The sequence below is a fragment of the Peromyscus maniculatus genome, chromosome 2 (genome assembly GCF_049852395.1).
Source record: "Peromyscus maniculatus bairdii isolate BWxNUB_F1_BW_parent chromosome 2, HU_Pman_BW_mat_3.1, whole genome shotgun sequence".
In the NCBI taxonomy this organism is placed as follows: domain Eukaryota; kingdom Metazoa; phylum Chordata; class Mammalia; order Rodentia; family Cricetidae; genus Peromyscus; species Peromyscus maniculatus.
In genome coordinates, this window is record NC_134853.1 from 10,305,964 (window position 1) to 10,332,025 (window position 26,062).

A 26,062-nucleotide genomic window follows, 5' to 3' on the forward strand; every position below is an offset into this window, starting at 1 on the left:
TAAGAAAAAAAAAAAAGAATAAACCTAATCAAGATGGTAAAGACCTCTACAACAAAAAACTTTAAAACTCTCAAAAAAGAGATACTAGAAAATGGACAAACTTGTCATGCTCACAGATTGGTACAATTAATATTGTGAAAAGGTTCTTTCTACCAAAAGTGTTTTATAGATCCAATGGATTTCTTTTTTTTTTTTTTTTGTTTTGTTTTGTTTTTTGTTTTTCGAGACAGGGTTTCTCTGTGTAGCTTTGTGCCTGTCCTGGAACTCACTTGGTAGCCCAGGCTGGCCTCGAACTCACAGAGATCCGCCTGGCTCTGCCTCCCGAGTGCTGGGATTAAAGGCGTGAGCCACCAACACCCGGCGATCCAATGGATTTCTAATCAAAATCTCTACAACGTTCTTCACAGAAATAGAGAAATATCATCCTAAAATTTATATAGAAAAGCAATCCAGAACAAAAGGGACAATGCTAGGATTATCATTCCACGTTTCAAGGTATTTTCCAGAACTATGGTAATAAAAGCAGCATGGTAATGCCACAGAAACAGACATGGCGGCCAATGGGATAAAAGGGAAGACCCAAGTGAGTACACCACAGTCATCTGATACTTGACAATGGCAAAAAATCGAACAAACAAAACAACAAACAACCAAAACCAAATCCCCAGCATCTTCAAAAATGGTGCAGGGGAAACCGGTGTCCATATGTAGAAGAATGCCTTTAGGCCCATCTATCATGAACCTGCAGAAAAACCAGCTCCGAATAGATCAAAGGCCTCAGTGTGAAACCTGAAACACTGAAACCACTAGATGAAAACAGGCAGCGTCCACAGATACAGGTGGAGGAAGGTTTTCTGAACAGGACTGCATTTGCTCAGGCGTTAAGGCTAACAATTGACAAATGGGACCTCAGGAAACTAGAAAGCTTTTGTACAGCAAAGGAAACCACCAAGGAAAGAAGCCCACAGAGTGGGAGAGAATTTTTGCCAACTACACATCCAGAGAGGATTCATATCCAGAATATATAAAGAACTCAATGGCTCCAGAACTCCAGAAAATAAACAACCCAGTCAAAACACAGGCTATGGATCTGAACAGTGATCTCCAGAGAAGAAATAAAAATGGCTAAAAGAATCTCAAAACATGCTCAATATCCTTAGCAATTAGAGGAATACAAGTTCAAATGAACTTGCGATTTCATCTTACCCAGTCAGATTGGCTAAGATTGAGAAAACAACTGAATTCTTTATGCGCGAGCCGCCTTTGCCTGGATAAGTGCAGCTACTCCACCTCAAAGAAGCGTCTCTTTACAGGCAGTGGAGACTATCACAGATATAATTTAAAAAAAAAAGGAAGAGGCTATCAACTTGAGAGTGTGTGTGGGGGGGGAATGGGAGAGGTAGGAAGGAAAGCGATGTAATTCTCTTTAAATGAAAAACAAAAAATATTTGTGGTGCTGGAGAGATGGCTCAGCAGGTAAGAATGTGCATACAGCTTTAGAGGTCCCTGAATTCCCCAGCCCTGGTGTGGGGTGGCTCACAACTGACTGTAATGCCAGTTTAAGGGGGCTCTGACACCTCTGGCGGCCTCAGGCGCCTGCAGTTATGTCCATATATCATGCCCTATCTCCACATACACATAATTTAAAAAAATAACAACAAAATCTTTCCAGAAAGAAAAGAGCAATGACTGACAAAAAATGCTGGAGGGGATGTGGGGAAAGGGGACCCCCTCATTCACTCCTCATGGGATTGTAAACTGGTACAGCCGATCTGTCAATCAGCGTGGAGAATTCTGACCTAGCTGTAAAGCCCATGCACCAGAACAATGATTGAACTGGGAAGAAAGCCACGAAGGTGCAACAGTGGCATTTTCATCTTGGGGATAACCAAAAGCTCCCTAAGTGGACTTCACGTCCATTTCACGGGACGGAATTCATGTCTGATGCTGTAACACTGCGTCCACACACAGGTGGGGAGGCCACGGACCCTAGCAGAGAATGCGCTACTAGTGCTGCACGGAACTAGTTCAGTTTCCAGCTGCGTTCTGAATACTTATCAGTACACCCAAAGATAAATGTGGCTCTCGTTCCTCATCAAACAAGCTTCTGTTTGCAACAGGTGGAGACTGTTACAGAGATCTACAACTAGTCAGTGACCGGGGTGCCCAACCACAGCTGATGCAAGCAAGCAAGCAAACAAACAAACAACAACAAAATCTCAAAAGAGAGACCGTGGAAAGGTTGTATGCTGTGGGATGGTCTGTATGTCAAATTGCTCTGATTGGTCAATAAATAAAACACTGATTGGCCAGTGGCCAGGCAGGAAGTAGGTGGGACAAGGAGAGAGGAGAAGTCTGGGAAGTGGAAGGCTGAGGCAGAGAGACACTGCCAGCTGCTGCCATGACCAGCAGCATGTGAAGACGCTGGTAAGCCACCAGCCACGTGGCAAGGTATAGATTTATGGAAATGGATTAATTTTAGCTATAAGAACAGTTAACAAGAAGCCTGCCACAGCCATACAGTTTGTAAACAATATAAGTCTCTGTGTTTACTTGGTTGGGTCTGAGCGGCTGTGGGACTGGCGAGTGACAGAGATTTATCCTGACTGTGGGCAAGGCAGAAAAACTCTAGCTACAGTTGTAAGAGCCAGAGGCCCAGGACATCTGCTGTCAGTGGCTCCTACATCCTAAAAAGGGGAACACACCCATGAACTCTCAGTGTGGTTGTCTGAACAAGACCATCCTGATGACACCACCAGCTGACATGCTAACAGGTACAGGAGACATTCCATGTGGTCCCACACCTAGATGAAGAGTTAGAGGAGGTCACTGGCTGCTGAGAGTGGGGAGAACCAGTTTCCTCCATGGATGAGCTCCCCTGTGGGTTGTCTAACCCCAAGTGGTAAGCTCTGGACAAACAAGCAAAGCCAAAGAAACCCATTAGTTACATATACCCATGTGTGCATCTGTGTAAGACACATTTACACATGTACAATAATAATAATAATCCAAGAGGTCATGAATCTGGGAGGGAGAAACAGGAGGAGTGGGGGGGACTGGAGTGAAGGTGATGTCTTGCTCATGTATGACGTTCTCAAAATAAAATAAACACAAACAATCAACAAACAAGGCAAAGGAAATGAAAAGCTCATCTCCGACTTTTCCCAGCAAAGGAAGGAAACACGATTTACCTGGTTGGTAGAAATCAGGCGACAGCTCTCTGGCCACGGCTCTCGCGATATCACACTCCTGGCGGGCAGCCAGTGCAGCCTGGTCAGCAGCGTCAGCCTTTGCTCTGGCATGTGCGGTCCTACATGGGCATAAAGAGGCTGGTGAGTAAGAGAGCACTGTATTAATTACCCGTGGACAAGCCAACCTTGATCTAGGGAGAAAAACGTTAACTGTGATCCTGGCCCAACACCTGCAATAGCAACTTTTAGTGTCACGATGCTCTGAGACCTCAGTGACAGCCACAACCGGATGAACCTATCTGTGAATCACTGCAGTCCTTCTTTTGGGGGAAAGGAAATTGTGAGCAAGGTCTCTAGCATTGGACGCTGTGTCTGGCTGTCAGAACTCACTGGACCAACTCCTCCAGTGATTTTGTATCATACTCCCCCAATTCCAAAAGGCAGCCAACCATGGAGAGCAAGATTTGACCATACGAATTAGCTTAGTGTTAACTGACCAAACTCCATCAGGAGAATCAGGTAAAAATCCGACTCAGGAAAGGCTGCCCGGTGGAAGAAATGAGCAGGATTGCTACCATCAGTTCTTGCTGACCCCATGTGTGGATACCCTTGCTGTGGCCAATTTCAGGCCATCGGCATGATGCTATTAGATGTGTTACTGGGAAGAGACGCACACCACAGGTTCTCACCAGTATGCTAAGGAGGGCTAGTGAGCTGTCTACTTACTGGATTAATTTAAAATTGCTTTTGCTTTAAAATTTTCAGAAAGTTATCTGTGTGTGTATGTATGGGCACACTAAGAGCGTGAAGAGGTCAGAGGATAACTTGTGGGAACTGGTTCTCTCTCCAAAACGTGGGTTCTGAAGACTGTACTCAGATCATGATGTTTACCAGCAAGTGCTCTTACCTGCTGAACCATCTCACTGGCCTGCGTTTACTTGTTTTTTTCCACAGGGATTTTATATGAAGCAAAAAGGACCCAGTGGAGCAGAGCAGGTGAGGATGGAACAGGTCTTGTGGTCTTCTAACCCCTCCCTGGTCTATCCTCACACAGTCAAGACTTCACCTTTAGAGGGGGGAACAAGTATTGGGCTTCCTGGGCTGACAGCTCAGTTGCTAATGTGCCTGTCCTGCTAACATGAAGACCTGAGTTCAATCCCCCAAGATGCACATTAAAAAAGGAAAGAAAAGCCAGATACAGTGGCCCACAGTTGTGATCCTAATGCTCGGGATGTGGAAACAAGCAGATCCCTGGGATTCACCTGGCGGCTAGCCTCGCCTCCCTGCCAAGTCCCAGGTCAGTGAGAGACCCTATCTCAAAAGTGACGTGTGTGTGTGTGTGTGTGTGTGTGTGTGTGTGTGTGTGTGTGTGTTACCAGTGAATTTTCTTTGCCTGTTTTTTTAAAGAGAGAGAGAGAGAGAGGAAAAAAAAGGCATGGAGTTGAATGGGTAGGGAGGGGATCTGGGAGGATTGGGGAGGAAAAACCATGATCAGAATACACTGCCTGAAAAAAATCTTTTCAATTTAAAAAATGAGGTGGACAGTGCCTGAGGAACAACAGACGACTGTCCTCTTGTCTCCATGTGTACAGGTACACTTGAACACACGTTTACCTGTATGCACAGACACGTGTGCGCACACACACAAGAACACACACACACACACACACACACACACACACACACACACACACACACACACACACGAAGGAAAAAAGTTAGGCTCCTTAAGGCCAGGCCAAAGAGAATCTGGGGATCACAGAGAGACAATTGGTGTGTGTGTGTGTGTGTGTGTGTGTGTGTGTGTGTGTGTGTGTGTGTGTATCCATTTCCTGAATGCAAAAGACTTGTTCAGTTAGTGTGTAAATGACATGGATATCTATCTATCTATCTACTCTTATGCCTTTGTAGACATCCTGTCATAGTTCATCAGCACCAGGCAGGACTATGGATAACTAGTATGAAAGTCTGAAAGCAATGCACACACTAATCTCAGACAACAGGAGAGGGTGATCCAGGAAATGGCACTACAAGAGGCAGCTGGAGATGACCAGGAAACTGTTCCCGAGGCTTGACCACTAGAATTAAAATGGAAAGGCAGGATCTGACCTGAGGCCGGGGTACTAGCTAGCAAGACACCCCATTCTCATCTTTCTCCTGGACTCTTGTGGGTTCATCTCACTCCCATCTAGAACCTAGGTGGGTCTAGAGACTAGTAAGCTTTGCAAAGACTAGGATATTTTCCCTTCTATTCTTTGCTGTCCCTGGCCCAGAGTATTTATGGAGAACCTACCTTATATATAAATGATGATTCTTTAGGAATAGCTGTGCTGCCACTTAGTAACAAGTGAACTAAAGGATATGTGGTAAGGAAAAAAAAATCTATTTTCAATAAAAAATTAGTGAACCACAGAACTACAGAAATGGTAAAGGCAACGTGGCTGCCAAGGTTCAGTAAGGAGGGGAACAGGGAGAACAGAGCACATGTTTAGGGGAGAGAAACAACTCCATGTCACACTGTAGTGGATGGAACACATGCATCAAAATTTGGAGAATACACATCATTGGGGTAGGTCTATATGAACAATGGATTTTACATAATCAGGGTTGAGTGCTAAGGTGAACAATGGATTTTAGCGCAAATGAATCAACATTCCTTCAGCAATTCCATCAAATTTACTCAAGATGCCAGAGAAGGAAGCTGCGTGTGGGCCCAAGGTGGGGAGAAGATGTGTATGAGAACACTGCAGTCTGGTCAACTTAAAAACTGCTTCAAAAAAAAAATCAGTTACAAGTATAACATTATACTGACTGAGCAGGTTGTATTTACATATTTAGGGAAACTATATATATGTGTATCTATCGGTCTGTCTGTCTATCTATCTACCCTCCCTTTTTCTCTCTCCACACATACATATTTGTAACAAAAAGATAGAGGAAAATGATATAATTATAACTTCCAAAGCCAAAAATGTATTAAAAATGAATGGATAATCTTCCATGTATCCAAATAGTTTTTTCTTCATCATGTGGGATATTCCTGATTGCTTTTGTCTATGGAGCATTATAAATTTGAAGTGAAAATAAAACAAGAGTTTAAAAGAACATATTCCTAAGTGCCTGGCTGTAGTGACCTTGTAAGACATCATCATCCTTGGCAATTTGAGGAGGCAGGTTGACTCTAATTCTATGCCCAAGGACCAGTGGGCACCCTCTGTTCACATTCTTTCAGCCTCTCAACTCCTTTCTTTCCTCCCCAGAATGATTTTCCACTTTATCTGCTATTCTTAGCTAGAGCCTAATTATGTCTAGGTACCATAATTAATGAAGTTGTAAGAGTACAGCCATGCTGCCTTATAATGTGATTTCCTAGCTCTTCAATAAATCTACAAAACTAAACAATGTATTCTGATACAACTGCAACACATTTCTGTCAAGCCAAACAAAACGGAAATACTATCTCTATCCCATACTATAATCCAGCTAACTGGAGAGTAGACAGTACAGCATCCCCTTCCTGTAAACAGATAATGGAAGCTCAGTGTCAGTAAAGGCTCATTCACCACTCTTGTATGTAACTTACTTTCTTACTTGCTCTTTTCTGAAGGTCCAGACATCTAACCCAGCTATCAGGACTACTTAGAGTTGACCAGATGAGCAAGACCACACCCACCCCTGAATGCTTGAGAATTTCTGGTGGATCTGATCCCGAGAAATGGAGAAAGGAATTTTCTCTGCATTATGTTACCATATGCTTCATGGGGTCAAGGTCACTGGCATGGCTAGACTTTGGAGGTTGCCTGGGCTTATGTGTGAACTCATTTATTAAATCCCATGGTCAGTTCCAAACCTACAAATGGCTGGTTAGACCTGACACTGTTCTTGGGGTTAGGACTAAGAACACATAGTCTGAGGATATCAGGGGAGGCCACATAGCATAGGTTCCCAATGCAGCTGGTTGTATGGAAACTAATTAGCTAGCTAACTAACTAACTCTCTCTTTCTCTACACCACCTCTTTCATTTAAGACCTTTTTTATATACATGTCTTTGGCTCCTCACAGTTTCATTCTCCACACATCATTATCACATATTTTCTCGAATGATGTAATTATAAGTAACTGAGAAGTCATGCCAATTAGTGAGGCAGCAGCCATTGACCTTTTAGGACTTTACTTTTGCTGTATACTGTAGTTTAACTTTAGGGTGAAAGGGTTAAGCTACAATTCTCAGATGCAGAGATCTGAAGCTGTCTTGGCTCCTCTCTTGGCCACAGCCTCAAGTAGCCAGACCATCTGGATGCTAACATTACTATAGTTAAACTAATCACAAATTATTTTTTCTCATCAACAACTTGAAGTTCTTTTCCCCCTTTAATGACTGAAATATTTTACGAGTTCTTAAGTCACTTTATTCGGAAGAAAATGATCATTTCCTCAATTTTCTTGAATGTTTTAAATTTTTTATTCATGTGAGGTTCCTTAAATTTAACAATGCTTTTACAAAAAATACATTTAACTGTACCCTAGACGGGTTCAGGGTACACCCCTCTAAGGAACGCACATGGCCCTTTGGACGTCTACCCCACCTCAGGCTTTCATGGACAGAGCTGATGAACATTTGGATCCAGAAGGCAGCAGGACTCTGTGAAAGGTAAAACCAAATCTGACACTTACTGAGTTTGCTGCTTCTACATCTTACCCATTTCCTTCCCAACAATAAAGCGCTTTGAAAATACGCTGCTTTGGGTATCCTTTTACTTTTATTATGTATGATGTCACGGTTAGTTTATGAGCTGACTCTTAAAACTTGGTGGCAGAGGCCACCATCTAACAGGTTCAGGGGTCTGTCCTTGGGAAGATTTGCTAGGACATCCAAATAGTTAAAGAAAATTATTATTCAGGTAATTAAAAAACTGGAGCAATTGGCTGGTCGAGACCAAAGTCTTGGTTCAGGACCACAGTGCTCTGCCAGATGCCAAAAGTGCTTGCCTCCCTTGGGGTGCCGATTTGGTAGGTCCAGAACCCTCCAGTTCTCCACCACCAACACCCCAGCAAATTCCATCCCCTTCTGGTTCTCTGGAAAATGTCTGGCAATAACAAGAAATTATTTTTTTTTGTTATGGCACTATGGGTAATAAAATGCAAAAAAAAAAATGACCTGTTGGCCTTTCTTTTGGACTGTGACATTATTCATTTATGTGAGACCTAGATTTGAGAAAAGCAATTATCTCATGCAGACAGTTTCAGGCCTCTTAAAGAAGAAGTCAGTCTGTGGAGCAAGGGAATACTCTGGATAGGAACAAAAGGCAACTGGTGCTGCAGACACGGGTAACAGTGGAGGCTTGATTCTCAGGAACTAGCAGCAAGTAAGAAGGCCATGCTTCAGTCTTGATTTGGCTCTCCAGGAAGACTGGCCCAGCAAGGCTCAGCACACCCTTACTCAGAAGAGCTGCTTTTGATCTCTACTCCACCTGCTAAGTGACACTGCTGATGAGAATCTCCACCTAGAACAGACAAGACTCCGCTACCATTCCACCCTCAGTGACCTGGGTCAGAAGACCACATCCTAGGCATGTTCCACCTATCGGTTCTAGAATGTTCTTCATAAACTGCCTTAAAAACAAACAAATAAAACAAAACAAGACCTAGTTCTGGTAACTTCAGGACTCTTATTTTAAACATGTAATATTAACAGTAACTCATTAATCTCATCTTCTTTTGGTCTGAAAGTGATAGCAAGCTATTCAGATACAACATGGACATGAAGGGGCATGCTATTGAGCTATTCAGATACAACATGGACATGAAGGGGCAAGATACAGCCAGTGAAGATTGGTGTCGGACACCCCCAGAGCTCAAATCTTTGCACACGTGTTAGAAATCCGGCTTTGAAAGCATTTAGAGTCAATGATTAGGCCAAATCTCCTCTGAGCCTCAAGTGATCCTTGCCAATGAGATCACAAGTTAAACCACATTTCTTATCAAAGAAAATGCTTACACACTGCAGTAATTAGTACCATTCCCTTGGCTTCTGGTCAAGAGGAAAAAGGAGCTAAGATTCATCTGAAAAATGTTTACACACCTTTGACAAAATGCTGTCCATGATGTTATCACTGCCTGTTTTACAAAGAGTCAGGGGATACAATACTCTTATTGTGTAGTGGCAGGAACAATCTGGTCTCTGATAATAAACTGGTTTGCTTCCTAGTATCATACAACCCCAACAACATAACCTGTTGTCTCTCTTTTTGTTAAAGCTACCAGGAAACTCCAAGTAAAATGATCCTCAGTCTACACACACAGGTACCTTCTGTAGTTTCAGGGTTCTAACCAGACTCCCCAGGCCAGGGATGCTGCTACATACATGACTTGTCACTATGCCCTGTAGATGCTTTCTGGAACCTGGCAGGATAGTTAATCAAGACAGCCAATTCCTCGATCAATAGGCTGCTGTTCTTACTAAGGTTTCTCAACTTTGGCCCCACAGTGTGCTAATGCCCTGGGGACAGATATGATAATTTGGGGATCTTAGAGTTCAGTCTTCATTTATAGGATTTTTTAAAAATCTCTATCTAGAACATTTCAAAGCTTAGAAAATAAGCCCTCATTATTAAGTACTTTAAAAATTTTCTCCTCTAATTTTCTTAAAAATACAATGAGTTGAAAGGCTATATTATTTATTTTGTCCACTCCTTGCAAAGGCAGAGGACAGCTCACTGTTTCTCTTCTCCTGCCATGCTCACACCAGAGCCGAAACTCAGGTCATAGGGCTTGGGAGCAGGCATCTCGTCAGCACCATAGAAGACTCTATGGTTTTGAGAGCCAGGTCAAAAGCACCTTTCTGATTCTTCTCTGGACTATGTCGAATCTTTCTCCTTTGTTTCTGTTGCTAGAGACTGAACCAGGGCCTTGCATGTGTAGGCAAGTGCCTCACCACTAAGTTATTTATTTATTCATTCATTCATTCATTCATTCATTCATTCATTCACTCACTCATTCATTCATTCATTCATTCATTCATTCATTCATGCAGAGTCTTGCTTATATGACCTAGGCTGGGCTCTACCAATCTTCCTGCCTTAGCTTCACAAGTGCTGGAATTATAGCTTTACCATGTCTGGTTCACTTAAATTTTTCTTTTCTTGGTGACATTTACCTAAGATTTATTACTAGAAATCCAATACAAGAAATTAGGATGTTTTATTCTTAATACATACAGGATTATGTATTAATACAAGGAGTGTTTTTGAAGAAAAATCCTTTTAGTGAGGACCACTCAAGTTCAAAAATGCTGTCATGAAGCAAGATTAAAACACCTCTTTAAGCCGGGCAGTGGTGGCGCACGCCTTTAATCCCAGCACTCGGAGGCAGAGCCAGGCGGATCTCTGTGAGTTCGAGGCCAGCCTGGGCTACCAAGTAAAAAGCGCAAAGCTACACAGAGAAACCCTGTCTCGAAAAATCAAAAAACAACAAAACAACAACAACAACAACAAAACCACCTCTTTAAAATGTAACTACCCACGATTCATTAGATGAAAGAAACTATAGCAAATCAAAAACTGGTGCTGGTATATAGACTCTATAAAATACCCCTCAATTCAACAAAAGAAAATTTAAAAACTGATAAAGGACTTAAAGAGACATTTCTCCAACCACAACAACAAAAATGTACAATGGCCAGCAAACACATGTAAAGATCCTGAGAATAATTAAATATGGGGAAAATGCCATGCTCTTAGCATGTGTTTATTTTATATGATACTCCAATTCTACTGTCATGCCCCATTAAAGGCAGTGTCTCAACAATTTGTTGTTGTTGTTAGATCCATGATCAGAGCATCCTTTTAATAGGAGCCACCCATGTATCAAGAGATGAATAAAAAAAAGTAATAAATAATACAAGCGTATTATCAGCCTTTAGGAAAGAAATGTGGATCTGTGCTACTGTATGGATAAAGCCTGAGGATCTTAAACTAAATGGAACAAGTCACAAAGAGACAAGTTTTATATGAGGTACATAGAGTAGACAAATCCATAGAGAGAAAATGGAAGATGGTGGGGGGGTAGTGAAGGGAGGGGGAGATAATGGGGAAAGGAACATCAGGGCAGTGTTTTAAATTTTCAAGATGGAAAAATGTGGTGGTATTCTAATTGTACTGAAATGTGATTTTGATTGTATGTTAATAAATAAAGTTACCTGGGGGTCAGAGCTATTAGAGCCATAGACAGAGTGTGGCGGTGGTGGCACACACCTTTAATCCCATAGATCTCTGTGTGTTCAGGGATACAGCCAGCATTGGAGACATATGCCTTTAAGACCTAGGGGGCTGTACATTCAGACAGTGACGAGGCAGTCACGTGTTTGGGTTTACAACCAATGAGAAGGCAGAATGATTGGAAAATCGACTTACAGACAGGAAGTAGCTTTTTTTCGGGAAGCTGGGACACCGCAGGCGGAAGGGTGAGATTTTAGCTCTGAGCTCTGACCTCTCGGCTTTCTCCTTTACATTGTTTCTGTGTTTCTTATTTAATAAGACGGTTAGTTACATCAACAGAAAAACATGTGGGGATTAGTTGTACGACAAGATGACTTAAGTACTAATGGACACTATACTTAATAGGGTTTACGTTATAAACGCTTCATAATTACAAGGAAAGTCAGTGGTTGGGTAAGTATCTACAGAGAATCTATATGTCCAGGAAGCTGAAGAGGAAAGCCCAAGAAGGTTTTGCTCTTATTTGGGATGTCACTGTGCTTATTCCAGCCACAATTAAAATTCCAAGAGGGAAACAACTCTGATCAGGAGAAATCTTGAGTGGACAGCGTAGGAAAGGTATGTCAGAGCTTTGAAACACGTCCATTTAGCTAGCTTTGAACAGAAAGCCTGACATAGAGGTTGCCTTCAAAAATATTAGTGGAATAAACAAACAGATGGGTGAGGTCAGAAGTACCAACAATAACCCTGAGATTTGCAACTAGGTGTCCAGATGAATGACTTCACTACAGAGAGACATTGTGCAGGCCCTACTAATGGTTGAAGGTGATGAAAAGCTGTTTTAGACAAGCAGATGTTTACATGACATAGGCATTTATAGTTACAAATATAGGGTCATGACGCAAACTAAAGGTCTAAGTTAAAAGAGAAGTACGAAGACTATGAGGGGTTCAATGAAAGGTGGATGAACCCAATAAAAAGTGAATCAAAAAGCTGAGACTGAATCCAAAGGGACCTAGGGACCTGATGGAGTAAAGAATAGTATCACTGACAGGTGGATGCATATAATTAGATGGTGAATTTCCAAGGAAGCCCCCTCAAGGTCCTTGGCAAACCCTATACATCTTTCAGGAATTAACTGGGCCAGAGGCAAATCTATGTTTTCTCTGGGGCAGCTGTATTTTTCTCAGGCCGAGTGGCAAATGTGCATGCTCTGGAAAAAGTGTGGATAGACTCACAGGGAAGAATGGCCTGTCAATCCTGGCATGTCCTGGGAAGAGGGAGGGCCAAGCAAAGGCAGCTGGGTTTGATAAGACCCTTTCGAGAGGAGAGGGCAGTCTGAATAAGGAGGCCACTGCTGAGGACAGATGGAAGGGGACTGCTGAGGAACTGGGCAAAGGAAGTAGAGGAAGCAGGTGTGGGCCACATACTAGAGACTTCTGACCCAGAAAGGAAGGAAGAAATTTGGACAGTAACCAGTGGAATTAGCTGGGTCAAGGGGAAAGATAATTTACTCACATTTTACAAAATGAGAGCCATTGGAAGGTGGGCAGAAAGATGTTTAATGAATATGAGAAAATGAAGAAACTCTGAGAAGTTGACAGGTGGAGTCATGTCATGGAAGAGGTAGAAGAATGCAGGAAAAAAGTTTTTTAACGGGCTTTAAGGTTTAAAGAGAGCTTGTATCATGGGCTTTGGAACTAGATGTCGTCTCTCAGCCCAGTTTATCTCATGTTAGCTGTGCCTCCATTTCCTCACCTGTTTTTACAGGTGGGAAATATTATCTCATAGTTGCTGTGGAACTGAGCTATCTGAACTCTCAGAATGAATCCAGTATACTTAGAATGTAAGTGCCCATTATTCCATTCTGCAGAAATTAAGGGACAGCATGGGAAATCGGGGACACTTAAAAAGGTGAGGATTTGGAATCAGAAGCAGAGAAGGTAAATGTGGTCTTTGAAGCAGAGACTAGGGAATGGGGTGGAACTCATCCTGGAGTCCTGCAGGAGAATCCATCCATAGCCAACCGCAGCAGCCTCTAAGCCAGAGGCAGCAAGGGCTACAGAAGACAACTTGATGAATGTCAAAGTCATACAAATGTAGAGAGGTTATTCAGGGTGGCTTCAGTTGATTATAATACAGCTTCTGTCCTTTCCTATGGTAGATTTTGGAGAAACAGTCTTATTCTGAATGTGGCCTTCTTTTGAAGGCTTTATGTTGTAAGTTCAAATTGTCAGAGAGCAGGCCTTTAGAAACAGGTGAAGTAAATTGTTTTTAAAATGAGTGGATATTCTATAAAAATCAAACTATACAGAATCATCCAAATTGATTTCTCTTTGGCACTTTATATGAACACCTGGATATCCATGGTAAAAGCCTGGCAACCTTCAGAATACAGGTAATAGTTGGGAATTAAAAATGTCCACACTGTATTTCTATGTCAGTGTTCTGTTTCTCACCCTTTGCTGATGGTCCACTGTGGGTCCATGTTAAAGAATGGGAGCAACTGAAGACTATATAGGTCAGGAATATAGGCTGGTATCTGAGATATTCAGTCAACGACAAACTGACCAAGTGAGCAGTTCACAGCTGACCTAGTCCCTGCTTATTCCTGTTAATGCTTCTACATGCACACTCTGTAGTGCTGAAATGAGGCCATCTTATAAATATTTATACATTAAAATATTACTGGGCTGGGAAGTGACTGGGTGGGTAAAGTATAAGTGCGAGGACCAGAGGTGATATTCCCAGCACTCCTGTAAATGTGGGGAGCAGTTGATGGCACACCTGTAACCCTAGCTTCAAGAGGGGGTTGACCTTGGGGGTATAGTCTAGCTAGGCAGACTAGCCAGATCAGTGAGCTCTGGGTTCAATAAAGACCCTGCCTTAATTTATAAGGTGAAGACCAATCAGGAAATATATCTGGGGTCTGGAGAGATGGCTCAACAGTTAAGAGCACTTGCTCCTCTTCCAGAAGTCCTGAATTCAATTCCCAGAACCTACATCAAGTAGCTCACAACTTCCTGTAACTCCAGCTCTAGAAGGACCCAAGGCCTCTGACGTTCAAGGGTACAAGTGAGCACTTGCTTGCATGCATTCTTACATTCTCATTCTCTCTCTCTCTCTCTCTCTCTCTCTCTCTCTCTCTCTCTCTCTCTCTCTCACACACACACACACACACACACACACACACTCGCCCCTCCCAGCACTTTAAAATAACAAAAATACCTGTCACTTGGGAGGTAAAGGTAGGCAGAGCTCTATGAATTTGAGGCAGTTTGGTCACACAGTGAATTCCAGCCAGCCAAGGCTGCATAGTGAGACCTTGTCACACTCCCACACCCCAATAATGAAAACAAACTTTTTAACAAGAAAGATATCCAACGTCTACCTATGGCTTCCATAGGCACGCATGCACGCGCGCGTGTACACACACACTCACACTCACCCCTCCCAGCACTTTAAAATAACAAAAATACCTATCACTTGGGAGGTAAAGGTAAGCAACCCCCCTTTACTAATTTAAAAATGATAGAAATGATTGAGAGCATCTTGAGCTCAGTTTAGACATGCTTCAGTTGAGACAGTTCAGACATTCTCTTAGTGAATAAAATACAAGGGCCAGTTTCCAAGCTTACTTGGCTCCACTGAGATAGGAACAGTAAAGGGATCTGTTCTACTCAGCACACGGCACTCTGAGCATGAACATGAGCTATTGGAATTAGTTACATAAAACCTTTCTTAGGCATTTTAGCTCTCAGTGTTTTCAAGGCAAGCATTTTGCAGTTGCAGAGTTTAAGGAAGGGTTGCTTTGTGAGAAATCCCAAACATGAGGGGTATGGTTATTCTCTCATGAACGGGTTTTTTCACTTTACATTTCCTGGTAGGCACTGTAGTTCTGTTACTTCTATTTCACACCTGGTCCCTGAAAAGGGATCATTCAGCAGTTTAACCAAGAAGTCCCTGACAATATTTGCTTTAAAACTCTAGTCTTTTGATACAATAGGCGTTATGGAAAATAATAAAACAACATAGAGGTATTATTCAGATATATTAACTCTGATTTTGAAACAATGCTCAAAACTTGTTTTACTACACATACTGAGAAACACACTTGGAAATTGGAAGGGCATCAGAGAATCCTGTGGCTCCACCCCAAAGACCAGGTAATTATTTTTCCTTCTGTTGGAATCGGAGACTGAGGGGGCTAAAACACACACTCCTTCACCCAGCTGGGGCCAGTGAGATTGCTCAGTTGGTTACCACAGGACTGCTGACCTGGGTCCAATCCCTGGGACTCACATGGTTGAAGGAGCGATGCACCCTCCTCCAAAATAAAGAAACGTAATGAAAAATTCACCCAGATAGCCAGTCTAGGGAATGGGTTAAACCCAGGTCTCTTTACCTCCAGAACAAAGACTAGTGAGGATTCTGTGAAACCCATTTCTGTAATATCCCAACAAACTTTAGATTTTACCTTCCCATCAGTTATGTGTTTTTTCTTTCTGCTTTAAGATTTCATTTCCATAACATCTTACATTCATCCTTTCTTTTCCAATATGTTACTACCCCTACACCTTATCAATCTTTGATGGATTTATGGCAAATTGTGAGGTTTCTTCTTCTACACATATTTTTAGAGCAACTCTGGCTGATTTTCAAGTAAAATAATACAGCTTAAAAGCATCTTACTGAAGATGACAGGAGGGGCCTGGTTTTCAGCAAGGTTATTCTTCAGCAGGAACATTTTTAGGTGGCGTTAAAAATACTACCGATTCAGCCAACTTACAGTTGCCGTCCCCAAATCACCAAATTAGTAATTAATGTCTCTAACTTTTAAAGGAACCATCAGAAGATCATCTAATTTCTCCCAGATCCTTAAAAAGTTCCCTGATTTTTTTCATGGAAATCAACAACTTTCTGTTGTTTCTGTGTCTACTTGCTTTCATCATCTGTGATATCATTACCCTGAGGACAATCTTTATCCTAACAATCAACAGGTAAAACTAAGTTTGTCCCAAGATAATGAGAAAAGAAGGGTGGAAATGAATACATGAATAATGATGACTGGTTTGCTCTCCAGTCTTTTAAGTAAAAATGACATTTGGTTGTAATGTGGGGGCAGAGGTAGTTTTGAAGATGAATTCATGGACATCAAAAGAAAAATGCATGCTGCCTCTTAAAAGACGGTATAGTGCTCATGAAGAATTCCAGGCACAGGACAATGCTATCCTCAAGAACAAAGGGGAACAGACAATGTCATTTTCACTGAGGCAAGGATTCAGAACCTGTTTGTTATCCTGCAATGATGGCAAAAGACAGACTGAACCCTGAAGAGGCAGGGAGAGTTAGTTACCTGGCATCAAGGTCCAGTGCCAGCCTGCTGCTTCATGGGGCATCTGACAGCTTTTCTCAGGCCAGGTCTCTTATTTGCTATAGACCATCTAATTTTACTTCCATGTTAGAATTTCTCATCGTACTAAATTATCGTCAGCCTCAACCACTGGCAATAGTCTATGTTTCTGAAATAACAGCAGACTTGCATGACAAAAGAATGTGCCCTAGCCTTACCAATTGATTCTGTGTTATCTGAAGCATAAACACAAAGAATACCCTTTTACTTAAAGTGCACCCATGACAGCTTTTTAAAGATTCTGGCAGAAACCTGTACAATCCACTCATAATTCTGGACCCCAGACACTGCAATGTTTATGATAGAAGACAGGACTTCATATATGCTTTATTCTAGTATGAACACATTTCATGTGAAATCCTCTGGGGTTGACCAGTTACCCTGCAAAGAAATGGGACAGCAGGTTAAGGGGAGTGATAATCAAATGCCAATGAAGTCTGGAAGAGGTCTGACTGGAGGGGAATCCACGCCTGGAGTGGGAGGTGTGAATCCCACAGCTCAGGTGGACAGTACTTTTTCCACAGAGGCGCAGGAGCTCTGGGAATAGCAGGTGTTCTGCAGAACAAGGAGAGGGAAGAAGTGTCGTCGTATGAACGGAGGAGAAGACAGTGCGTAGAAACAGGAGGCTGTGAGCTGCCCAGTACGTCCCAGTTCTTACTGCCACCTGGGGTGCCCACTGTTACAGTCCTGCTGCTGCCAGGCCTCTGGGCCACAGGTGCTTCTGAATTGATGTTTCCTCAAATAGTCACTCTAGCCAGCCTCACCTCATGCTTTTTACATACTCATGTTATCATCAGCTACTGGTATTTTCAGCCCCAAACAAAATCCTGACACAATGAACAATCTGCAAACACCTACCAATGCTTTGACAGTATTTTCTACTTGAGGTACACAGGTAATTCAGCCTAATTTCATATCACACTCCCTTTCCTTTCTGCTCTGCTCAGATTTCACTGTCTGTCTAGAACCTCAGTAGGACCCAATCCTATGTGTGATGTTTTTCTAATGTACAAATCAGTAGTCAAGTTTGACCTGTAAATAAGGCACAGTAACAAATTAATAATAATAAAATGGAACAATCATAAGAAAGCACCATAATGAGACTTTAGTGACTCTTGGAATATTGATTTCTGGAGTTTTCCATGTAATGCTTTTGAACTGAGATTGCCTATAGGTGACTGAGGTCACAAGACGTGAATTGATGGGCAAGAAGAGTTTCCTGCATTGCACACACTGGCCTTGTGCTCTGCCCCTTCTGAAGTTCTAGGAGTGACAGGAAAGTGTTAGTCCCTCGACTTTCTCTGGCAGATGACCATTGCGGGCAAGAGTTGACTGCAGACAGGACATCTCTATGCACTGATTTTCTTAGGTGCCATAGCTAACAGCTGTCAAAGAGATGCCCTGTACTGCAGAACTAGATGACAAAGGTTGGATCTTGGTCTGAGACAGGTGCCTTGGCCATGGCCTGGGTTCCTGGACACTACAGTCACCATGAGGGACAGATTTTAACATCATAAAGTCTTCTTGCAAGCAAGTTACTCACTAAAGGATCTTTTCCAGGGAATTAGTATATTTCTTAAAAAAAAAAAAAGCTTTGCTTCCCAAACTCTGAAATTTAATTTTTATTTATTTATGTGTGTTGGGGTATGGTCGTGGGGGGCTGTGCTAATGTAACATGTGAGTGGAGGGCAGAGGACAACTGAGGGCATTTGTTTTCTCCTTTCAAAATGTGGGTCCTGGGGACTGAACTCAGCTTGTCAGGATTGGTACCAAGTACCCTTTCCTGCTAAGTCATCTCTCTGTCCCTGAAATTTAATTATTTATAAGCTTTTAAAAATTATTAGATTTACTTATTTTGTGTGCAAATATTTTGTTTGTATGTATGTAAGTGCAGCCCATGCATGCTTGGTACCCGTGGAGTTAGAAGAGGGTCAAAGGCACAAATTATAAGGACTATTACTTTTAAAAAAAATCTGTGTTGTAAGAGTCAAGAGACCAAATGTCCCATTCAAAACGTGAGCCTGGGCCTGAACAGAGAGTTTTTAAAAGAAAAAAAAAAGGCTGAGAAATATGTAAAAAAAAAAAAAAAAAAAATTCATTTTCCCTAGCAATTAGGGAATGCAAATCAAAACAACCAGGAGATTTCGTCTCACCCCAGTAAGAGTGGCAAAGATCAGCAAAACAACTGGCAACAAACGCTGCTCAGGCACTGGAGAAAAGGGGATTCTCACTCATTGCTGACAGGATTGCTCACTGGTGTCGCCTCGGTGCAAAGCAAAAAGCCAAACCCAAATCTACCATACGACCCAGCTAGACCACTCCATCCTCCTCCACAGACACTTGCTTGGCCATGTTCACTGCTGCTCTGCTCACAATAGCTAGGAAAGGGAAACAACCTCAATGTCCTCCAACCAATGCATGGATGGTGAAAATTCAAATAGGTTATGGAATGTTATTCAGCTATGAAGAAAAATGAGATCATGAACCATGCAGATAAATGGATGGAACTAGAAAAGATCTTACTGAGCGAGGTAATCCAGACCCACACATTCTCTCTCATCAGAGACTCCTAGCTCCAAATCTCCTGATGTGAGTACATATCCTGGAGGAACTGCAGAAACCAGGAAAGTAAAGAAGGACCAATGCCAGGGTGGGGGAGTAGGGAAGCAGTCGATAAAGGAGTAGCAGGGAACAAATGATCTGATCAGAGAAATGGGAGGAAAGGAGCAGGGGGCGCTAATTACGGAGGGGGGGGGAGACAAGAACAGAAGACGGAGGGCAATAGAACAGCAAGGATGCCCTCACAAAGAGCCATGCTATTGACTGTTTACTTAAAAAAACTACAATATAAGTTAAGTCTGTGTATAAATATACACATATAGTTTAAATGAAATGTTCTCATCTAGGCTGACAATGCTCCCTCCAAGAGCTAAAGACCCCATAAGAAGCCCCCAACATCAGGCGTGAGAAGCCTGCTTTTGAGTTGTTGTTCAGGGTTGTCCAAGTGATCCCCAAACATTACAGGCTCCTGCTATGGCACTTGGTCACTCCCAAGAGGTGGAACATGAGTCCCTATCCTGAAGACACCATGCATTTCAAACACATGGCCCAGAGGCTCCTGAGTTATAACTGACCCGAAAGCCTCCTCCCCAAGGATTAGCTTTCAGGGTGCCAGAAAGTGCATGCAAATTTCAAAAGGAGCAAGAAACCAACAGCTCTATTCAGCCATGATGCCTACGAACCACAAGAATAACCATCACAACACGATAACCCTAAGGGTGTAGTGTAGTAGTGGCAGGCAATACCTTGGCCTTACCCAACAGTTCTCTAATTGGACCTATGAACTCTTCAACTGGAGGGAAACCATGCCTGGTACTGGAACCAAGCCAACTACCCAGGGCTAGTGAAGTCATGGATTTCGGAGGAAAATTCACAACCTTCCCTTTACTAAATAAGAATAGTCTCTAACTACATTCTAAATATGTGTCCTTAAACTCCAGATAAGCATAGTCCTCACCCCTAAACAAGGAAACTTCTTCTGCAATAGATGGAGACCATTATATATATACACGACAACCAGTCCAAACACAGTTGGGAAGTGCAGTCTGACTGACATACCTGTAACACATATACCACAACTCCTGCAGCCGGGTCTCAGGGAGCCCTGCAGAAGAGGGGTGGAAAGATCCGGAGAGCCAGAGGATCAGGAAGTTTGCTGAGACTGGGTCTCCTAATAGTGTCAGAAACGAAACCCACAGCCTCGCCAACATGACTGCTTAAACATGAGCCGAACAAAGGCAACAACAGACATTCCAAAGTGGACAGAGTAAAGGCTTCAACCCTAGACTAAGAACTACAGGCCACCACAGAACACTGAGAGCAGGAGAAACAGTCTTCCCCAGAGAAGAACACACCAACTGGTTATCCGATACAAAATGGTCAGCCCTGAAAACCTATCTACGCGTAATATTCTATACACTGAGATGGTGATATTTATGTATTTAGGAATATATATGCATATATGTATATAACAATAATTAATGAAAAAAGAGGTCATGAATTTGAAGAAGAAGGATATATAGGAGAGTTTGTAGGGAGGGAAGGGAGAATGATGTAATTATAATCTCAAAAAAAAATACCCAAAAGAAATTATTAAAAAAATCTGCTTTGTAATCATAACTGTCAGGTTTAAGTATATTAAGTAACTATCAATTAAATGATGTAAGATGATAAATTCTTTGTTATTACTAGACACCAACAGCTGGAAGCCACTGCTATGGGCATTTGAAGGCTGTCTGTCTTCATTCGGGAAATACTGAACTGTACACATTCTCCTCTCATAATTTTTTTTTGTTTTTGCTGAGTGCCAACAGAATAGGACAGAATTGAAATTAAGAATAACTAAAAATCTACCAACCAAACATAAACATTTTAGAGATAAAGGGTTTAACCAACATATCTGATTCCGAGATGACTACTTGCACTGTTCTGGTAACTAGTTAAGTCAGGGCTGCTCTAACTTTTAAATTATGATTTCATTAGTTGCAACAGCAGGCTCTTTAGTGAAATAAGCCTTCATTACAGGGCTACTATGTAATCCAAGTCATGGGTTAAAAAATGCCTTCTCTGCCTGGAAACCTAATGGCAATGACTGCTGATGTGCCCCTGACTGATGATGTGAAATCATTAAACCGGAATCCAGTCATGAGATCTTACTTTTAAAATAATATAGCCCCGTTTTGCTCAGCTTTGAAAGCAGCCTTGTGGGTGTTGAAGCATATAACCAAAGTTCTGACATGCTCTGGGAATCCACGCTGACCAGAAATGGAAGCCATACGCAGGATCCCAGCCTGCCGCCTTCGAGCCCTACGATCTAGCTCAAAGCCTGTTTTCCCATCCCTTCGCCATCTCCTGGCAAAGAGCCTCGTTCCCTGCCACTTGCCACTTGTTCTGAGCTATTTTAACTCTGGACAAGTTGTGGTAGTAGGCTATATTTAAATTGGCCTGCGCCGTGAAGAAACAGCTAATGCACGTGGCACCTTTTCCCTTTTTGACATAATCCAATTGTGCTTTGGCTGCAAATCAAACTGTGAGATTCTGTATCTTATACCCCACTATCCTACAAACCACCTCCACTCCCACTCCTGGCTCCCTAGGCATTTGCCCCTCAAATGGGGGCCGTGGGAGTCTCCTGGAAAGATGAGCAGGTACCCACAGAGCAGTCACCAGCTGCTTCCAAGAGTAAACAGAGAAACACGGGTAATAATGAACGGGAAAGCAAAGACCCACTGGCTCCAGGCTGAGTGGCTGGAACGTCAGCAGAATTCTTTTCCAAGGACCCTGTTCCAGACACGGATTTCATGAAATACAATGAGTCCATTGGGAGTACCTTCAAGGACAGGGCACACATATGCAAAGCCAGCTTTCTCAAGTACCCGAGCCTTGAGAAGTGGCCATAATAAGGAGCACGGTTTCTAGCCTGGTCCTCTGTGCCTGTCCCTTCACATTCGGTCAGACTAGAGGTCAGACTTCCACACTAGACAGGAGCTGGGAGGTCTCATCTGGAGTCACACTGTGGCTTTACAGAGGGAAAACACTTTGGGAATGTCGTCAAATAATGAAAAATTAAAGAACATGTAAAATAGAACACCTCTGTGTGGAGCAGACCTTCAGTTTCATTCCATGCTAGCCTAAATTCAGACTCAAGACTCCATCCTGGGGAATCAGAAGGCAAGTTAATTTTTCAGAAGTATTTCACAGACCTCAAATAAAGGATGCTGGCACTGATACATCCATTTGCTTGGCAGTAGGTGTAAATCCAGGTGAGGTATATCATCAGATTCCCTGACAGGTCTAGAGGCACTTCAGCTGAGACCAGGGTTTATGTCTATTTACTTTGGCACTAATTACTTGGACTGCTTGGGCTATGAGAATTTCCCTACTGTAAATCAAGTTCCTACCTGGTTAGCCTTGCTGAATAAACTTTACAATCAAACTGGGATAGAGCTTGGTGGCAGAGCTCTTGTCTGGCATGGACAATGCCTGGGTACAATCTTCAGTATGGCCTCCCCATACACACACACACACACACACACACACACACACACACACACACACACACACACACACACACCACTCTACTACCCAAACAGGTAGTGAACATTAGTCTCCTGGAATAAGCAGGAAAACCACTTTAGAAATGCTGTATGTTAAAACAGTGTTCATCCACATAGTCTCATCAATTAACTTGAAACCACTTTTAACTGTCCTTAACAAAGGAAGAGACATTAGCAGACTATTTGGTTACCCGTAGTCAGGGATACAGACTTTCATATTTATCTCTGCAGTGGCAAAACAGAGACGAAGAGAACGGATCAAAACAGAGGTATCTGTTTTTACTGGAAGGCACGCAAGTGCCCCAAATATAATTAGGATTTGAATATCAGCAAGACACAACTCAATACTATCCTCTGTGCTCTGAGCTTTTAGACAGCTAATTCCAAATGTGAACAGATAAGATGCTGTATCTTCTTCCTGAGTGCATTTCTAGTAAGAGCATGAGCACTTGTTCGTTTTGCTCTTCTTTCTCTAAGGTACTATGCGGGCCTTTGCTCCCCTCGCTGGTGAGAGCTGGTGAGAAAACCCAGACTCACAGTGCTCGCCAGGCAGCTGCCTACTTCTGAGCCACGTACCCACACACCCAGCCCCAGGCTTATTATTTAAGGCAGTATGACAATGAAAAACATGTGGGACTCTTCCAGGGAACTGCAAGTAGCATTTGGTATCTAGATCAAGTCACACATTTAAAGTCTGGACCCAGAACTAGCCATGGAGGTGCTAACGGGAGATAACTGTGGCCACGTCACAACAGAGGACAGGAGCGTAACAGCCCTAACGGGACCTCGAATGCTTCAAAGCATCAACAGGCATCAGGCTTTCTTCAGAAAGCAAGATGTAAGAGACTCCCTCAATCTTTTCTAAGAAAAGGTCTCAGGGACTTTAAAAAAAAGGGACATAATCAAGTATGAAACAGATGGAGACTAATTCTAGTCTAGAACAAAAAACCTGGAATGATTACCATTAGAAGATATTTATATATGTGTGTAGACATCTCTCAATTGATTCTAATAACTTCTTAGCTCAATTGTCTTTATGTCCATCCTTGTATGCACTAACGCACATACACGTGTTGGTGATGATGATGTCGGTTAACTTTTTTTTTAAAATAACACTTGTATTTTACATGCAGTATCTCTTGCCATCTACTTGTTCCCTCAGTTGGTGGCTGATAGGCGTGGGTGTGAAGAAACCGTTTTCACTTCATACCCACACCCACTATCTTGGTCAGGCTGTCCATCTTTCTTTCCACTCTACCTGTTGGCACTCGAGTTTCTGTATCATCTGAGTTATGAGATGAACATTCTCTTCTAGGTACGATATTTAAGTTTTTTTCTTAAACTAGTATAGCCGTGATTATTACTGTATGAGTTGATTCTTTCACATAATGACCTTTCAGCGATAAGCAATTTTCAGTTTAAGTGAAAATTCCAAGAGATAGACAGCGTCGAGAAGTGAGTGACTATTTTTTCTTCACAGGGCGTTATGTTGGGGTGAGGAGCTCAGTGGCTGAAGCACCTCCCTTTGGCCTCACGAGATGCTGTCAGCTTGGATTTCTTTTCTCCCACTGGAGTCAGCAGATGACACTTGCCAAAGAGTCTGCAGCAGATACTCCATGCTCTTGGGGTGGTATATGCAGCCTTGTGCCTGCCAGGCCACCCTGAGGCCACACTTGAACTCCATCCTGGTCCCCGAAGTGCTCAGGCCATCTGGAGGCTCCTCCCGTCCCCTCCCACAGACTGCCTTGGGCATAGCCTCAGGTGTCTCTGCACTTGTTAAATATGGCACTGAAAACCTAAGCTACTTAAAGCCACAGCATATTGTCACAACCACAGCATAAAGATAATCCTAGGGCTAGATTCCCACAGTGGGAATTCCACAGCCTTTCTGGGCTTGCTCTGTAGATGCAGACACATTATTTAGGATTCACAGACTTCAAAAACAGGCTAAAAATACCTCTTATACTGGAACACATCCAGAGCCGAGCTTCTTACAGTTTGCCTGATCCATTCCTATAGTTCTGTCTGATGGGAATTTAGTTCTCACCATTTAACTAGCCTTTAGCCAAGGTTAGTTCCTCAGCTTCAGTGGGTCTCCGATTCTTCATCTGGCGATGTAAACGGCAGTAGAATCTGACTTTCAAATTTTTACAAGGATCACAGATGTTATGTGTAAAGCCTTAGCAGACCACACAGACAAAGCTAGGTAGAGAATAAGTCCCAATATCTCATACAGAGGATGCACCTCTTGATCAACCAATATAAAAATAAAGTTTCTATATAAGTAACAAATTACTTACTGCATCGTTCAAGAATGTATTAAAAAAACAAACAAACCCAGGATGGATATATTCACTATTACTTGCCTAGCCACAGCTAATCAGTGTTGGAATCAGAAAACGGTGAACAAGCTAAGGTAATATATCGTGACACAAATGACCCGTTCACCTTTCCAAAGGATGACAGTTGACAGGGTCAACTGGGAAGTGATGAAGTTGGGGTACTGAATAGGAAATCTGGATGTGGATCTTGCCTCGCCCTTTGCGAGCTGGGTAACACTGAGTAGGTTATTTATGACTTAGAGGTATGAAATTGGTATTGCCAATCTATTGTCTGTGGGGATATAATAAAGTATGTGTGCCTGTGCATATACACGGCACTACCAGTTAGAAGTTATATAACCCACAAGACCATCTTTCTCCTCAAGATACACCAATATTAGATGGGAACTGCAGATTCATGACTCAGTAGTTGGCTCCCTAAAAGATATTTGGGGATACAAACATCACAGGGTCTACGTTTCCTTGAGCAACAAAGACTTGGACTACCGTTCTCTCTGTGCCTAGGTCAACCGTGTTCAGTATTTCAATGTAGGTTCAGTTTTGTTGGAAACTTGTTAGGTTTTATCTGACTTTAGCTAAGGTATGAGAATAAACCAAAGGTAAAGAACAGATGGTAAAGCAGATTTTACCAAAGACTTTCGGGCAGCCCTGGTCAGAGTCTAGGGGAAACTCTGCTCGGGGCTTTGAGAGGTTTAGATGAGGGTTCTTCCCGTCACTCATACCTTCTATTTACTATGGGAGACCTTTCACCTGTGATGTGTTATTCTGCAACTGAAAAATGTA

The 26,062-nt window shown here is 42.5% G+C and overlaps 1 protein-coding gene across 4 annotated transcripts in view; it reads right to left on the reverse strand.

Annotated features, from left to right (window-relative positions):
- The window catches only part of Jph1 (junctophilin 1), an 87,680-nt gene that overhangs the window by 22,720 nt on the left and 38,898 nt on the right, over nucleotides 1-26,062 (reverse strand). For all 4 annotated transcript variants that reach the window (XM_006974724.4, XM_006974722.3, XM_006974723.4 and 1 more), the window contains exon 3: nucleotides 3,192-3,310. In XM_006974724.4, the coding sequence (XP_006974786.1) occupies nucleotides 3,192-3,310 (119 nt within the window). The remainder of the gene's footprint in view (nucleotides 1-3,191; nucleotides 3,311-26,062) is intronic.